At 43.3% G+C, this 18,793-nt stretch overlaps 1 protein-coding gene across 1 annotated transcript in view; it reads left to right on the top strand.

Annotated features, from left to right (window-relative positions):
- Positions 1-18,793, top strand: part of LOC143288609 (acyl-CoA dehydrogenase family member 10-like) — a 42,334-nt gene that overhangs the window by 12,093 nt on the left and 11,448 nt on the right. Inside the window, exons 8-17 of the mRNA XM_076597264.1 lie at positions 852-967; positions 2,978-3,159; positions 5,157-5,307; positions 7,374-7,519; positions 9,809-9,982; positions 10,277-10,543; positions 11,696-11,868; positions 13,181-13,321; positions 15,752-15,889; positions 18,063-18,153. Of these exons, the coding sequence (XP_076453379.1) occupies positions 852-967; positions 2,978-3,159; positions 5,157-5,307; positions 7,374-7,519; positions 9,809-9,982; positions 10,277-10,543; positions 11,696-11,868; positions 13,181-13,321; positions 15,752-15,889; positions 18,063-18,153 (1,579 nt within the window). The remainder of the gene's footprint in view (positions 1-851; positions 968-2,977; positions 3,160-5,156; positions 5,308-7,373; positions 7,520-9,808; positions 9,983-10,276; positions 10,544-11,695; positions 11,869-13,180; positions 13,322-15,751; positions 15,890-18,062; positions 18,154-18,793) is intronic.

Raw genomic sequence — 18,793 nt, forward strand, 5'->3', positions numbered from 1 at the left:
CGGTACGGTAACAACAGGGGGTAGAACCGACAGACAGCAGATGGTGCTGCAGAAACAGCCGGTGAGGTGGTCGAGCAGTGGTGAACAATGATGATGATTAATTTTGTATTTGTATTTGTATTTCATTTTATCACAACAGATTTCTCTGTGTGAAAATTCGGGCTGCTCTGCCCAGGGAGAGCGCGTCGCTACACTACAGTGCCACCCATTTTTTTGGTATTTTTTCCTGCCTGCAGTTTTATTTGTTTTTCCTATTAAAGTGGATTTTTCTACAGAATTTTACCAGGAACAACCCTTTTGTTGCCGTGGGTTCTTTTACGTGCGCTAAGTGCATGCATGCTCCCAGGTCAACATATGTGCAGACCTGCTAGTGCCTGAACCCCCTTCGTGTGTATATGCAAGCAGAAGATCAAATACGCACGTTAGAGATCCTGTAATCCATGTCAGTGTTCGGTGGGTTATGGAAACAAGAACATACCCAGCATGCACACCCCCAAAAACGGAGTATGGCTGCCTACATGGCGGAGTAAAAACGGTCATACACGTAAAAGCCCACTTGTGTGCATACGAGTGAACGCAGAAGAAAAAGAAGAGACGATAAACCGAGGTCCCATGTGCTGCATGCACTTGGCGCTCTGAAAAACGAACCCATGGCAAGGACAGTATTGTCCTCTGGCAAAGAAATCCACTCCGACAGGTTCACAAATGTATAAGCATGCACACACAGCCTGACTAAGCATGTTGGGTTATGCCGCTGGTCAGGCATCTGCCTAGCAGATGTGTTGTAGTGTATATGGATTTGTCGAAATGCAGAGACGCCTCCTTGAGAAACTGAATCTGTGCTGTTGCAGCCAGGGAAGCTGCTGCCGTCAGCCCATGCGGTGGAGAGGGAGTACCAGGTGATGTCTGCCGTGGCCCAACACGGGGTGCCCATTCCGCCCATGCTGGCTCTGTCCGAGGATAGCAGGTTCGGGTCTCTCTTGTACTCTGCACTGCACAGCAATGATCATGGACATGCAATGAAAAGCTTTGGTGATTGTCAATATATGATAGTCAGTCGTGTCAGCAGAGGAGGCAACTGCGGTCCCGACAATCTGCACTAGAGTTTGATTATAGTGTGGAGAGTGTGGTTTCTTTTTCCTAAGTTACATCCCCACTCTCTTGGCCAAGAGGGTTTAAGGACAGTCAGCGTTGTTGCAGATGGTTCCCAAAGGCTGTGGTGATAATGCACAAGCTTTCGTGATTGACAGTGTATGATTGTCAGTTGTGTCCATGAGCATGACCATCAGAACAGCAGAGGAGGCAACTAACTGCCGTTCCCGACTATCTGGGCTGGAGTTTGATTATAGTGGAGAGTATTTTCTCCCCCAAGTTACATCCCCACTACTCTCCTGGCCAAGAGGGCTTTAGGACAGTTGGTGTTGCTGCGGATGATTCCCAAAGGGCCAACTAACCTTCAAGGCTGCAGTGCTTTAGAGCCAGTGCAGTCTTGCCTCCTAGTGTGAGAGTCCTAATCCTTCACAAAAGACTAAGCTGTGCATGAATTGCAACTGTAGTGGAGAAACCATTGATCCTACAGTTCTCACTTTGCTGTTGGTGTTCAGCTTTATCATTCGTCTTGGTAACAGTTGATATATTTGCACCATCATCATTCGTCTTGGTAACAGTTGATATATTTGCACCATCATCAATCTCCCAACCCCCCCCCACACCCTCACTCCCCATTCCCTTATACGCAGTCATCTGGAGTTGTATTCACAGCATATGTAGTAAACCACTGATATTTAACCCATTCAACTCTGGGGAGTTTGCAGATTTGGCAGGCTTCCCTGCCATTATGATGCAGTAGGAATTAGAAAATACACTGAAGTTTTTCCTTCAAATTGACAAACCTGGAAATACTGTAGAAGTGAGTTCCCTTTGCTTGAGGTTTATGCGTACACAGGAACATGGAAACCATTTTAATGAAACAAACTTGACACCCTAGCAACGCTCGGGAACAGGATTGAATGAGTTACCTGACCTTTCGTGTGGACTGAAAGATACGTGAGGTGAACTGGTGTTTTCAGGATATTTTTAGTGTGTTTTGATTGGGTTTTGATTTTACGTGGACTGAGCGAGATGTGGGTACATTGGTCTTTCCAATGCTGGTTTAATACACCATTTAACATGATGATGATAAATATGGATACTTATATAGCGCCTATCCTCGGTCAGAGCTTTGTGATAAATATGGATACTTATATAGTGCCTATCCTCGGTCAGAGCTTTGTGATAAATATGGATACTTATATAGTGCCTATCCTCGGTCAGAGCTTTATGATAAATATGGATACTTATATAGTGCCTATCCTCGGTCAGAGCTTTGTGATAAATATGGATACTTATATAGCGCCTATCCTCGGTCAGAGACCAAGCTCTAAGCGCTTCAGAAACATGGGGTCAGCAGGCTGCCTACTTGAGTAGTTGACTGACTGCTGCCAACCGGCGGTTATAGTTCGTTTTGTGTGTCATACAATCAGATTTCAGGCACACACACATGCACACTTTAGGTGTATGACTGTTTTCTGTTTATTTACCTCACCATGTAGGCAGCCATACTCCATTTTCAGGGGTGTGCGTGCTGGTTATGTTCTTGTTTCCATAACCCACTGAACACTGACATGGATTACAGGATCTTTAACATTTGTATTCGATCTTTTGCTTGCGTATACACACAAAGGAGGTTCAGTTACAAGCAAGTCTGCACATATGTTGACCTGGGAGATGGGAAAAATCTCCACCTTTTGCCCACCAGATTCGATCCTGGGACCCTCAGATTGAAAGCCGCATTAACCACTCCACTATTGCGCCCGTAATTTTGGTTCCTCTTTGGTTTTAAGAACATAGTCCCTCCCTCTTTGCAGTCGACTAGGCAATGAGCAACATGATTTCATTGATTTAACAGAGCCAACCTCTTCAATGTTTTACTTTGCAGCATTTTAGGCACACCCTTCTACCTGATGAAGTATGTCAACGGACGCATTTTCAAAGACCATCGTTTGCCAGAGCTGTCTCCTGAGGAGAGATGGCCAGTGTACGAAGCGCTGTGTGACGTTCTCTGTAAAATCCATCGTGTCGACATCGCCAAAGCTGGGCTGTCAGAATACGGGAAACAGGGTATGTCCGTGTATGTTGTGTCACTGGTATAGTAAATATGATATAGAGGTGCTGTTCATTTACCTGGAGGTGTCGGACAGAGCACTCTGTCTGTCATCTATTCATTCATTCATTCATTCATTTATTTAGTGTTTGGTTTTACCTGTGTGCTAGCTGAATTGGTAGCATAAGCAGCATTGACTTTGAAATTGTGTCCCTTGTACATTGAGAGAGTTACCACTCTCTATTGTTTATTTCCCTTCCATTGACTTGAAGTTGTGTCGCTTGTACATGGAGAGAGAGAGAGAGAGAGAGAGAGAGTTACCACTCTTTATTGTTCATTTCCCCCTCCATTGACTTGAAGTTGTGGCCCTTGTAAATGGAGAGACAGAGAGTTACCCACTCTTTATTGTTAATTCTCCCCCTCCATTGACTTGAAGTTGTGTCCCTTGTAAATGGAGAGAGAGAGAGAGTTACCCACTCTTTATTGTTAATTCTCCCCCTCCATTGACTTGAAGTTGTGGCCCTTGTAAATGGAGAGACAGAGAGTTACCCACTCTTTATTGTTAATTTTCCCCCTCCATTGACTTGAAGTGGTGTCCCTTGTAAATGGAGAGAGAGAGAGTTACCCACTCTTTATTGTTAATTTCCCCCTCCATTGACTTGAAGTGGTGTCCCTTGTAAATGGAGAGACAGAGAGTTACCCACTCTTTATTGTTAATTTTCCCCCTCCATTGACTTGAAGTGGTGTCCCTTGTAAATGGAGAGAGAGAGAGTTACCCACTCTTTATTGTTAATTTCCCCCTCCATTGACTTGAAGTGGTGTCCCTTGTAAATGGAGAGAGAGAGAGTTACCCACTCTTTATTGTTAATTTCCCCCTCCATTGACTTGAAGTTGTGTCCCTTGTGAATGGAGAGAGAGAGAGAGAGAGAGAGAGTTACCCACTCTTTATTGTTAATTCTCCCCTCCATTGATTTGAAGTTGTGGCCCTTGTAAATGGAGAGACAGAGAGTTACCCACTCTTTATTGTTAATTTCCCCCTCCATTGACTTGAAGTGGTGTCCCTTGTAAATGGAGAGAGAGAGAGAGTTACCCACTCTTTATTGTTAATTCTCCCCTCCATTGACTTCAAGTTGTGTCGCTTATACGTGGAGAGAGAGAGAGAGTTCTATCTATCTGTCTGTCTATCTATCTATCTATCTATCTATCTACCTATCTATCTACACCTGTGATAGACCTTGGTCTCACATCATGGATGAAGGCCATCATCGACAGCTCTCCAGGCACCCCGGTCCTGGGCCTATTGCTCCAGATGTCCCCAAGTCCCGGCCCATCCTAGAGAGATTCAAGATTCAAGATGATTTATTCATATAGGCCAAGGCCCCTAATGAAGGGGTATATGAACAGACAACAATGAAAAACAAAGAAAATGAAAAACAAAAACAAAAACATTTCACATAATACAACATACATAGAAAACTCGATATAACATAAGTTCAAATGAAAACTAGCCTAGCAACAAAACAGTGTTTTCATGACGTAATAGTTTCTCGGACTTTGAAAGCTTTATATAAATACAAAGCAAGGTTTCTAGCAATTTCACAGGATGTTGAGGACATTAACGAGTTCAATTTAAATATATTTGGTTGTCTATAATATTTAGGCTTAATAAATGATTCTCGAATATTCCTCAAAGCTGGACAACAAAGGACAAAGTGCATTTCATTTTCTGTCGAATCTTTGCATAATGGACAAATCAGATCAGTGTCATTACATATTCTGTATCTATAATGATGAACTGCTAGCTCAGAAATACCTAATCTGAATCTTGTTGTTATATATTTCAAATGTCTATCCATATTTAACATCAAGTAGGGTTTCAAGTCTGGGCCATTGCTGAAATTCCTATAAAAATCAAATCTTTCACTATTTTGAATATGATCAGAGAGAGAGAGAGAGAGAGTTACCACTCTTGTTTATTGTTTATCCCCCCCATTCCCCCCCCGCCCCCCGCCAGGTCAGTTTGTGGAGCGGAACTTCCGGCGCTGGGTGAAGCAGTATGCGGCCAGCAAGACGAGGGACATGCCGTCCATGGACCGGTTGATGGAGTGGATCCCCGCCCACCTGCCGCAGGGCGAAAAGGTCACCGTCGTGCACGGAGACTTCAGGTAAGGGGGCGGTCTGCATGCAATGCAATGCAAGACAGTGCAATGCAGTACGACACAGCGCGATGCAAAACTTCCTGAAGAAGAAGAAGAAAAAAATGGTGTAACACACAAAAGCATAAAACAGATTCAAAGATTATGCGTGTTACATTACTTAATTGAACACACACACACACACACACACACACACACACACAGAGCAAGACAATGTGATGCAGTACGATACAATTCAATGCAAGACAGTACAATGCAATATGAAACAATATAATGTAAAACAATGCATTGCAATACGAAATAATACATTGTAAGACAGAGCAGTGCAATACTATTTAATACAATGCAAAAGTGTGCAATGCAATACTATACAATGCAATGCAAGACAGAGCAATATGATACAATAGAATGCAAGACAGTTCAGTGCAATATGATAATAATAATAGTATTTATACAGCGCTGAATCTTGTGCAGAGACAAATCAAAGCGCTTTTGCACCAGTCATTCACACGCGTGCATAAATCTAAAACTGGAGAAACTGAAGACACGGAAGAGGCAGGGAAGGGAGGCTATTTTGGGAAGAGGTGGGTTTTAAGGCCAGACTTGAAAGAGCTGAGTGTGGAGACTTGACGAAGCGAAAGAGGAAGTTCATTCCAATTGCAAGGTCCATAGACAGAGAAAGAATGGTGGCCAGCAGTCGAGTGTGCAATGCAGTATGATGCAATACAATGTTGGACAGCGCAGTGCAATACAATGCAATACAATGCAAGACAGTGCAATGCAATACAATGCAAGACAGTGCAGTGCAATACAATGCAAGACAGTGCAATGCAATACAGTGCAGTGCCATAAGATACAATAATAATGATAATTATCATCATGAATACTAATTGAGTGTTTTCCTTCTAAAAGGGTCACTCAAAGCACTTTATAATAAACATTAAACACACACACACACACACACACACGCACACACACACTAACTTACAAAGGGAGGAAGAAGAAGAAAAAAAATTTAAAGCACAAAAGCATGAAACAGATTCAAAGACTACACATATTACATTACTTGATTACACACACACACACACACACACACACACACACACACACACACACACACATACTGCAAGACAGTGCTATGCAATATGATTCAATGCAGTGCAAGACAGTGCAATGCAAAGAGTGCAAAGAACATGATTTGATCTAATAGAAGGCAGTTTTGAACAGACGAGTCTTGAGGTTGGTTTTGAAGCTGGAAGTGGACTGTTATTTTATTTTATTTTATTTTATTTTATTTTTATTAGTAGTAGTATTTAAAAAATATATATATATAGAATTTTCCAAATTTTTTATTTATTTATTTATTTATTTATTTTTACAAGGCCTGACAAAGCGCGTTGGGTTACGCTGCTGGTCAGGCATCTGCTTAGTAGATGTGGTGTAGCGTATATAGATTTGTCCGAACGCAGTGACGCCTCCTTGAGCTACTGATACTGATACTGCACTGGGATTGTCTTAACGTATATGGTAAAGGAGACTTTGTCCTGAGAGAGAGAGAGAATGACTCCTTGAAGGAACTTTGACAAAAGGACTTTTGTCCTGACAGAGAGGGAGAATGACTCCATGAAGGAACTTTGACCGAAGGACTTTTGTTCTGACAGAGAGGGAGAATGACTCCTTGAAGGAACTTTGACCAAAGGACTTTTGTCCTGACACAGGGAGAATGACTCCATGAAGGACCTTTGACCAAAGGACTTTTGTCCCGACACAGAGGGAGAATGACTCCATGAAGGAACTTTGACCGAGGGACTTTTGTCCTGACAGAGAGGGAGATTGACTCCATGAAGGAACTTTGACCAAAGGACTTTTGTTCTGACACAGAGGGAGAATGACTCTATGAAGGAACTTTGACCAAAGGACGTTTGTCCTGACACAGAGGGAGAATGACTTCATGAAGGAACTTTGACCAAAGGACTTTTGTCCTGACACAGAGGGAGAATGACTTCATGAAGGAACTTTGACTGAAGGACTTTTGTCCCGACACAGAAGGGAGAATGACCCCTACTCTGTTGCAGACTGGACAACGTGATTTTTGACCGCCTGCGGCCGGAGGTGATCTCGGTGCTGGATTGGGAGCTGTCCACGCTTGGTGACCCGCTGACCGACCTGGCCACCTGCTGCATTGCATTCTACCTGCCCCTTCAGTTTCCCCTCTTCCCAGGTGGGGGCACCTTGTGTGATGACGACGACGACGACGACGATAATTATGATGATGATGATGATGATGATAAGAATAATAATGATGATAAATTTAATAATAATAATAATAATAATGATGATGATGATAATGATAATAATGATAACTATGATAAATGATATGATAATGACGATAATAATAATAGTAGTAATGATAATAATGATGATAATGGATACTTATGTAGCACATTATTCAGAAATCTTTGCGCAAATGAGTCAAAAAAGTACATAAATGTTATTACAACAACAGACGCCAGCTTTGAGACTCGTCTTCTTTTTGTTGATGTTCACAGGATTGTTATCGACAACGTTGACTAAAAGAAAAATGTACATACTCGTCATCACAACAGCTATTGGTAAAGTTGACTAAAAGAAAAAAAATGCATACTCGTTATCACAACGGTTATCGACAACGTTGACTAAAAGAGAAAAGTACATACCGTAAAGTTTGGTCTGTTGAGCGCACTGGTATATAAGCCGCACCCACTAAATTTTGGTAAAAATTGAACTTTATCCATACAGAAGCCGCACTGGCTTATAAGCCGCACTTATTTCCGGTACCGGAACACATACTGATACTACAGAAAAGCTGTCAATACTGTAGGTTATGAAATAAACACAAGCGGGAACATCACAAAGAAAAGCAAGCGAAAATACTGCTAGTGCCACAAAAAAATAATAAATAAACACAACAAAAATACGATCCATAATTTAGGGATAGTCACATTTATTCAACGTCATCCTGCTCACTGATTCCACTGAAATCTTCGTCTTCAGTGTCCGAGTTGAAGAGAACCAGCACAGCTTCTTCCGCCATCTTGTCACTGACTTCAGCCTCACTTTCACTTCATGAACATGAAGGTGGAGGTCACTGCTGGTTCGTCGCTTGCACTGTCGTCTGCTAGGTCAATCGCCTTCAATTTGCAGGCTGCATCATAGGCATAACGTCGCGTTTTCGGCATGATGAGGGTGTACGCTTGAGCAGAGTAGAACTGAATGCTGATCTGAAGGCTTTAATGTGTGCAGATTTGATTTATAAAACGTGAACAGTTAGCACACTATCCTGAAGCTCATCCAAAAATTCATGGATAGAAATCATGATTTTGGTGAGTTGAAGGGCAGCTAAGAATAGACGAGAACGTGACACTCCTGGGATCGTTAAAATCTTCAAATAAGCCGCATCATTGTATAAGCCGCAGAGGTTGAAGCTGGAGTAAAAAGTCGCGGCTTATAGACCGAACTTTACGGTACTCTGTTATCACAACGGTTATCAACAACATTGACTGAAAGAAAAAAGAACATACTCGTTACCACAACAGTTATCGACAAAGTTCACTAAAAGAGAAAACTACATACTCATTATCACAACAGTTATCATCAAAGTTGACTAACAGAGAAAAGTACATGCTCATTATCACAACAGTTATCGACAACGTTGACTAACAGAGAAAAGTACATACTCATTATCACAACAGTTATCGACAGCATTGACTAACAGAGAAAAGTACATACCCGTTATCACAACAGTTATCGACAACCTTGACTAACAGAGAAAAGTACATACCCGTTATCACAACAGTTATCGACAGCATTGACTAACAGAGAAAAGTACATACCCGTTATCACAACAGTTATCGACAACGGTGAATAAGAGAGAAAAGTACATACTCGTTATCACAACAGTTATCGATGATGTTGACTAAAAGAGAAAATTACATACGCGTTATCACAACAGTTATCGATGACATTGACTAACAGAGAAGAATACATACTCGTTATCACAACAGTTATCGACAACGTTGACTAACAGAGAAAGGTACATACCCGTTACCACAACAGTTATCGACAGCATTGACTAACAGAGAAAAGTACATACCAGTTATCACAACAGTTATCGATAACGTGGACTAAAAGAGAAAAGTACATACTTGTTATCACAACAGTTAGCGACGAGGTTGACTAACAGAGAAGATTACTTACTCGTTATCACAACAGTTATCGACAACATTGACTAAAAGAATAAAGTACATACTCATTATCACAACAGTTATCGACAACATTGACTAAAAGAATAAAGTACATACTCATTATCACAACAGTTATCGACGACATTGACTAAAAGAATAAAGTACATACTCATTATCACAACAGTTATTGACGACGTTGACTAAAAGAATAAAGTACATACTCGCTACCACAAGAGACACCAGCACAGAGACTTTAGTTAAAGTCTTCTTTTTGTTAATGTTCACAGGCCTGGGCGGCACTGATCTCAAAGAGCTGAAGATTCCGGATGCAAAGCAGTTTATGGAAATGTACTGTCGCAAGATGAACATGCCCATCATCGACAACTGGGAGTTCTATGTGGCCTTCGTCTTTTTCCGCTTGGCAGCCATTACGCAGGGCGTGTACAAGAGAGCGCTGTCGGGTGAGAGTTGGTTTTTTTTTTTTTTTTTTTAACCGGAGTTTGGGTTGGTTCTAGTGAATTGTAACGATCAATCAGTCTTCGGTGTCGACAACACTACAGCATAAGTGGAGTGTAGATGGGCGACATTTATTTACATCAGCAAGTATCATCCGTATGTGATTTCTCTCATGTTGTCGTCACCCATGTTGTCACTCGTTACATTATTCATTTGCTTTAAACCCCCACCCCCACCCCCACCCCACCCCATTGGAATGGAGCATCATTAACATCAACATCTCGTGAAATCTCCCGCAGGTCAAGGCAGCTCGCCCAAGGCAGAAATGGTGGGAATGTTCACGGAGAACATTGCGGACCTCGGATGGCGCATCGCCTCCGAGAGCAACATCCCCCCCACGTCCCCTACCTCCACCTCCGCTGCCACTGCACCTGGCGGAAGTGGAGCAGCAGGGAACCCTGGGACGACAAGGAGCTACTCCACGCGAGCGGGGCCTTTGCACACCACGGTGCTGAGTCATCTTTCCCGCCCCCTGTCCACCGCTGCGGCCGATTCACACTGTGCCGGTGAGCCTGCGTGGAAGTTTGGGACAGGACAACAGAAAATGATGATGATAATGATAATAATGATAAGAAGAAGAATGATGAGCGCTTTTCTCCCTTAAAGAGTAGCTCAAAGCGCTTTACAATAAACAAGAAAACACATGCACACACACACACACACACACACACACACACACACACACACACACACACACACACACAGATACAATAACTTACAAATAAACATGAACACACATGCACACACACACACACACACACACACACACACACACACACACACACACATATGCAGTAACTTAGAAAAAGAAGAAGAATAAGGTAAAAAGATTAAATAAAAAAAGCATAAAACAGCATTGAGTGGACCAAACAGCTTAATCGTAGCAGTTACACCTTATGTTGCAGGTAGCCCCAACCGTCTGTAGGCCTTGTAGATAAAATGTACGTTTGATGATGTGGCTTGGGAGTCTGAGCGTTCCTACCAGGTTCAGAATGTTCCTCCCAAAATTTCCTGACTGTTCCTTCAGACACTTGACAGGGGTTGGCATCTGTGCATGACTGTTCCTTCAGACGTTTGACAGGGGTTGGCATCTGTACATGATTGTTCCTTCAGACACTTGACAGGGGTTGGCATCTGTACATGATTGTTCCTTCAGACACTTGACAGGGGTTGGCATCTGTGCATGATTGTTCCTTCAGACGTTTGACAGGGGTTGGCATCTGTGCATGATTGTTCCTTCAGACACTTGACAGGGGTTGGCATCTGTGCATGATTGTTCTTTCAGACACTTGACAGGGGTTGGCATCTGTGCATGATTGTTCCTTCAGACACTTGACAGGGGTTGGCATCTGTGCATGATTGTTCCTTCAGACACTTGACAGGGGTTGCCATCTGTGCATGATTGTTCCTTCAGACACTTGACAGGGGTTGGCATCTGTGCATGATTGTTCTTTCAGACACTTGACAGGGGTTGGCATCTGTGCATGATTGTTCCTTCAGACACTTGACAGGGGTTGGTATCTGTGCATGATTGTTCCTTCAGACACTTGACAGGGGTTGGCATCTGTGCATGATTGTTCCTTCAGACACTTGACAGGGGTTGGCATCTGTGCATGATTGTTCCTTCAGACACTTGACAGGGGTTGCCATCTGTGCAGGCCAGATGGCGGTGAGTGTGGAGGGGCTGTCACCGCGGGTTCAGGAGATCCACCGGCGGGTGAAGGAGATCGTGGAGAAGCACGTGCTGCCCCTGGAGGCTGAGGTTCTGCAGCAGGGGGTGGTCACGGAGGAGAACCGCTGGGCCGTGCACCCCCGCGTGGAACAGCTGAAGGTATGTAGGAGGAAGCAGTGAAGAGAGCGATGGTGGTGATGGTGGTGGTGATGACGATGATGATGGCACAGTTCAGTTCGGTTACTTGAGAATCCTAGATCAGCTTCGCTCTACACCGTTTCCCGACACAGTTACAAGTCCTCTGGTCTTTGTCGTCACTGTCGGTCGTCATTGTCGTCCCGTCCCTGTCGTCATTGTTGTCACTGTCATCTTTGTCGTCACTGTCGTCATCACTGTCGTCATTCTGTCGTCTTTTTCATCATTGTCATCACTGTTGTCTTTGTCGTCACTGTCGTCTTTGTCGCCATTGTCGTCACTGTTGTCATTGTTGTCACTGTCGTTATTGTCGTCACTGTCATCACAGTCACTACTCTTTGCCACCCACTGACATGATTACAAGAACATCATCATCATCGTCAACATCCTCCCCCTCCTTCTCCTCCTCCTCCTCATCATCATCATTACATCACCATCATCATAATCATAGTTATCATCATCATCACCACTATGATCACCATCATCATCACCATCCATCATGATGACAACATGGTGTGGTGTAGCGTTTATGGATTTGTCAGAACACAGTGACGGGCTCTTTGAGTAACTGAACTGAACTGAACCCATGCATCGTCATCGTCATCACCGCCATCACCATCATCGCTCTTTTTATCACTATCTATATAAAGATTACACCTTCAGCTGTTCTTCTGTTTTCATGTTATTCTTTTCATTGTCATCATGATCATGATCATTATTGCTGTTATTACTGTCATCATCATCATCATCATCATCATTATTGTCATAAATGTTATTGTTTCTCTTCTTATGTTACTGTAAGTCTCCTTTTTCTTCTTCTTATCATTATTATTATTATTATTATTGTCGTTGTTGTCGTTGTCGTTTATTTGTTATTGTTATTATTGTTGTTGTTGTTGTTGCTGTCGTCGTCGTCATCATCATTATTTATTTATTTGTTATTATTATTATTATTATTATTATTATTTGTTGTTGTTGTTGTTGTTATTGTCATCTTCATCATCATCATCATAATCATTATTGTTATTATTATTGTTATTATCAATGCCATTGTTCTTTTTTTTCCCTTCTTGTTATGATGATAATGATGATGATGACGATGATGATGATGATGATAATGATGATGATGATGATGATAATGATGATGATGATGATGATAATGATGATGATGTGATAATGATGATGACGATGACGATGATGATGATAATGATGACGATGATGATGATGATGATGATAATGATGATGATGATGATGACGATGATGACAATTCCTTCAGGAGGTGGCGAAGAAGGAGAAGCTGTGGAACCTGTTCCTCCCCGTGGAGGCAGACCCGGAGCTGAGGTACGGCGCGGGGCTCACCAACGTGGAGTACGCCTTCGTCTGCGAGCAGATGGGTCGCTCCCTTCTGGCGCCCGAGGTGGGTGTGTGATGGCTCACCTCTCTCGGGTCTGGCCTGGCCTTAAAAGTCCACCTCTTCCCAAGACAGCCTCGCCCCCCCCACCCCCACCCCCCTCTACCCCACCTCCCTCCCTTGCACCTTCCTTGTCTGAATTTTTTCCAGCTTTAGAGTTAGAGTTATGTGTGTGTGTGTGTGTGAATGACTGGTGCGAAAGTGCTTTGATTTGTTTCTGTTCAAGATTGTATTGTATTGTTTTGTTTTTTTTTGTTTTGTTTTTTTTTGGTTTTTTGTTTTGTTTTTGTCACAGCAGATTTCTCTGTGTGAAATTCATGCTGCTCTCCCCAGGGAGAGCGTGTCGCTACACTGAGAGCGCCACCCTTTTTTTGTGTGTATTTTTTTCCTGCATGCAGTTTTATTTGTTTTTCCTATCGAAGTGGATTTTTCTACAAAATTTTGCCATGGACAGCCCTTTTGTTGCTGTGGGATCTTTTACGCACGCTAAGTGCATGCTGTACACAGGACCTCGGTTTATCTTCTCATCCAAATGACTAGCGTCCAGACCACACGGAGCACTGCATTGGTACTTCACTACAATTATTGTTATTGTTAGTATCATCATCATTATTATTGTTGTCATAATCACAATCATTATCGTAATCATTCGTTGTTATTATAAGTATTATCATTATCATTATTAGGCAGGGTTTGCTGGTCCCCTTGACGGGCGCAATAGCCGAGTGGTTAAAGCGTTGGACTTTCAATCTAAGGGTCCGGGGTTCGAATCACGGTGACGGCGCCTGGTGGGTAAAGGGTGGAGATTTTTACGATCTCCCAGGTCAACATATGTGCAGACCTGCTAGTGCCTGAACCCCCTTCGTGTGTAGACGCAGGAACCCCCTTCGTGTGTAGACGCAAGCAGAAGATCAAATACGCACGTTAAAGATCCTGTAATCCATGTCAGCGTTCGGTGGGTTATGGAAACAAGAACATACCCAGCATGCACGCCCCCGAAAGCAGAGTATGGCTGCCTACAAGGCAGGGTAAAAATGGTCATACACGTAAAAGCCCACTCACGTACATACGAGTGAACGTGGGAGTTGCAGCCCACGAACGAAGAAGAAGAAGAAGAAGAGAAGAAGCCGGTCCTCTTTTGTGGGGGACCTTTCGTCGCTTGCAGAGCGAGAAGTAGGTCATATGAGCGAGAAGTAGGTCATATGATGTCATGGCCAGCCCACCACCGTAACTAGTGTTTCTGAGTTTGCACTCACTGCCTTTGTCTGGACATTTTTGGGGGGCAGAGTTTATAAATGGATCACTTTGAATGCATAATGAAAGACAATGTGACAAGAAACGCACTCAAAAGTAAATATAAAAGAATAAAGCAAACAATGGTTGTAATTTCGAAACCAAATATATCTTGTAAACTTGCAAAAAATTGTCACTAAAATTGTTCAATATCCTTTTTTGTCATAAGTGATTTCCACAGTGAAATTTTAGCCCTTCGTGATCTAAAAAAAAAAAAAAAAAAAAAAGAAAAAAAAAAAAAGGAAATGGAAACACTCATCACATGCGCAGGTGATTCTCACAAAATAATTACCAGGGAACCTCCACGAAAATCAGATGGAAATGGGTCTGCAACCCTCCTAGTTATTATGATGATGATAATAATGATTAGTAGTAGCAGTAGTAGTAGTAGTTGCAGTATTTTTATTGTTATTAGGCCTGTCATGTCGCCTGTCAGCTTATATTACAGATTGACATCAGCTTACAGCTGGGCCAACAGCATAGGTACGGCAGTTACCTCCTCTGCTGTTATGATGGTCATAGTCGGACACAACTGACTGTAATACATACATTACTACTATTTTTTTTTTTTTTCCTCAAGGCCTGACTAAGCGCGTTGGGTTATGCTGCTGGTCAGGCATCTGCTTGGCAGATGTGGTGTAGCGTATATGGATTTGTCCGAACGCAGTGACGCCTCCTTGAGCTACTGAAACTGAAACTGAAACTGCAGATTTTCTTCTTCTTCTTCTTTTTCTTCTTCTTCTTCTTCGTTCATCCTCCTCCTTTGTGTGTTGGCTGCAGCTCCCACGGTCATGGTATGTGGACGAATGGACTTTTATGTATATGTTTACGTTTTTACCCCGCCATGTAGGCAGCCATACTCCATTTTCGGGGGTGTGCATGCTGGATATGTTCTTGTTTCCATAACCCACCGAACGCTGACATGGATCACAGGATCTTTAAGATGTGTATTTGATCTTCTGCTTGTGTATCCACTTGAAGGGGGTTCAGGCACAAGCAGATCTGCACATATCATTGACATGGGAGTTCGGAAAAATCTCCACCCTTTACCCGCCAGGCGCCGTTACCGAGATTCAAAACCGGGACCCTCAGATCGAAAGTGCAGCACTTTAACCCCACTCAGCTGTTGCGCCTGTCATGCAGGTGTTCAACTGCAGTGCCCCAGACACGGGGAACATGGAGGTGCTGGTGAAGTACGGGACACAGGAACAGAAGGACCAGTGGCTCACGCCTCTCTTGGAGGGAAAGATACGGTCCTGTTTCGGCATGACGGAGCCGGCGGTGAGTGTGTGGAAGGGGGTGCTTAGAGGGGTATGTTGTGGGTGTGTGTGTGTGTAGGGTGAGTGGGGAGTGTGTGTGTGTGTGTAGAGGTGTGTGTGTGTGGAGTTTGGGGGGAGGGGGAGTGTGTGTGTGTGTGTAGAGGTGTGTGTGTGTGGAGTTTGGGGGGAGGGGGAGTGTGTGTGTGTGTAGAGGTGTGTGTGTGTGGAGTTTGGGGGAAGGGGGAGTGTGTGTGTGTGTAGAGGTGTGTGTGTGTGGAGTTTGGGGGGAGGGGGAGTGTGCATGTGTCTGAGTGTGTGTGTAGGGTGTGTGTGTGTATGTGTGTGTAGGGAGGGGGGTGTGTGTGGAGTGTGCATTAGAGTGGGTGTAGGTGTGTTTGTGTGTGTGGGGGTGGGTGTCTGTAGGGGCATGTGTGTGTGTGTGTGTGAAGGGTGTGTGTGTGTGTGTGTGTGTGTGTGTTTGTAGGGTGTGTGTGTGTGTATGTGTGAAGGGTGTGTGTGTGTGTGTGTATGCGTGTTTGTGTGTGTGCATGTGTGTGTGTGTGTTTGTAGGGTGTGTGTGTGTGTGAAGGGTGTGTGTGTGTAGGGAGGGTGTGCGTCTGTGTGTACGTGTGTGTGTATGGACGAGTGTGTGTGTGTGTGTGTGGGAGGGGGCTGGGGGTGTGCGTCTGTGTGTGTGTGCGCATGTGTGTAGGGTGTGTAGGGTGTGTGTGTGTGTGTGTGTGTGTGTGTGTGTGTGTGTAGGGTATGTGTGTGTGTGTAGGCTGTGTGTGTGTGTGTGTGTGTGTGTGTGTGTAGGGTGTGTGTGTGTGTGTAGGGTGTGTGTGTGTGTCTGCTGGTGTTTTGATGGTGATTGTCTTGGAGTGTGCATGAGGGAGGCAGGGCTGAGTGTGTGTGGTGTGGGTCTGAGTTGGGGGCGGGGGTGTTTTTAGGGAGGTGGGGAGTGGGGTATGGAGGGGTATTGTGAGCATGTATTTGTCCCTGCCTGTGTGTGTATGTACAGACACATGCATATATATGTATTCACACACACACACACACACACACACACCATTCTTTGTTGATTCCTAATCAGTACTTTATGCTCTAGAATTATTTAGCCTTGAAACAAGACCTGACGTAGTTATTGAAGCAAATCATTTGGTACATTGTTTGAGGATTAAAGGGACTGAGGTCAGTTTTTGTTGGGTGCCTTCTCATGTGGGCATTCATGGCAATGAAACTGCTGATAAAGCAGATAAATGAGGAGCACAAGATTCAGAAAGATCGACAGAAATACATGTCCGTCTTTCTGTAAAAGAGGCAAACATTTTGTTAGAAAAATCAGCATGGGGTCGATTTCATAACTGATGGAAGGAAAAGTTTTTAAAACATAAAGGGACATTATTCCTCGAGCATATTATTAAAGAAAAGATACCGAATCCATCAGCTTGCTATACAAGATTAATAACCTCTACTTTCTTCTGTATAAAACTTGATGTGCTGAAGACAAAGTATAGTAAAAATGTTATACGCATCTGTGGTAAGCAGTTCAGCTTGCATCATTGTTTGTTTCACTGTCAGCAGTTATGTACCTTCTTGCCCAAGTATTTCAAAGAGAATAACTATTCTGCAGATGATTTTTGGAAAGTTATTTCTGACGAGGTTCTTACGGTCGCACTTTCACAGGCATTAGTTCATAGCCCTGTTTCTACATTCCTTTAACGTACTTCAGAATTGTGTTAATGGTTTCTGATTATTGTTATCATTATTGAATTATTACTGTTAAATGTAATTACATGTTAGTTATGCATTTTTGGGTAGTTTTCTACCTTTTCTGTTTTCCTCTTCCCTCTCCCCTCCCACACTCCCTCCCCCCCTCCCCTCCCCCACCCCACACTTTTTTTAATATTTTTTTTAATCATCTAATATCACTGATAGTGAAAAGACGTTAAACTAAAGAATGAACGAACACACACACACACACTCTCTTTCTTCACCAGCGACCTTTCCTTTCTACTGTTTCATTTTCTCTTTACATCAAGGACTGTATGTTAAAAAATCAAAACAAAAACCATGTTCATGCTCATTCAACTTACTTTATATATACATATATATATATATAAAAGAAAAAAAGCATGTCTGTTCGTTCGTTCGTTCTACCAGTTTATCAAAACCAGAATGACTGTTCTGCACAGGTCGCTTCCTCTGATGCCACCAACATCCAGGCATCCATCCGACGTGACGGAGACCACTACATCATCAATGGGCACAAGTGGTGGACGTCAGGTGAGAAACCTTGTCTTGCCATTATCATTCTGAGGTCTGTGTGTAGTGTGCAATTCAGCACACGTAAAAGAACCCACAGCAGTAAGAGAGTTGTCCCTGGCAAGATTCTGTTTTTGTAGAGCCCAGTCGATGGGCACAAGTGGTGGAGGTCAGGTGAGAAACCTTGTCTTGCCATTATCATTCTGAGGTCTGTGTGGAGTGTGTACTTGATATTCAGCGTACGTAAAAGAACCCACAGCAAATCAGAGAGTTGTCCCTGGCACTCTTGACGGGCACAATAGCCGAGTGGTTAAAGCGTTGGACTGTCAGTCTGAGGGTCCTGGGTTCGAATCACGGTGACAGCGCCTGGTGGGTAAAGGGTGGAGATTTTTATGATCTCCCAGGTCAACATATGTGCAGACCTGCTAGTGCCTGAACCCCCTTCGTGTGTATATGCAAGCAGAAGATCAAATATGCACGTTAAAGATCTTGTAATCCATGTCAGTGTTCGGTGGGTTATGGAAACAAGAACATACTCTGCATGCACACCCCCAAAAACGGAGTATGGCTGCCTACATGGCGGGGTAAAAACGGTCATACACGTAAAAGCCCCCTCGTGTGCATACGAGTGAACGCAGAAGAAGTCCCTGTCAAGTTTCTG

This window comes from Babylonia areolata, chromosome 12 (genome assembly GCF_041734735.1).
Source record: "Babylonia areolata isolate BAREFJ2019XMU chromosome 12, ASM4173473v1, whole genome shotgun sequence".
NCBI classification, from domain to species: Eukaryota; Metazoa; Mollusca; class Gastropoda; order Neogastropoda; family Buccinidae; genus Babylonia; species Babylonia areolata.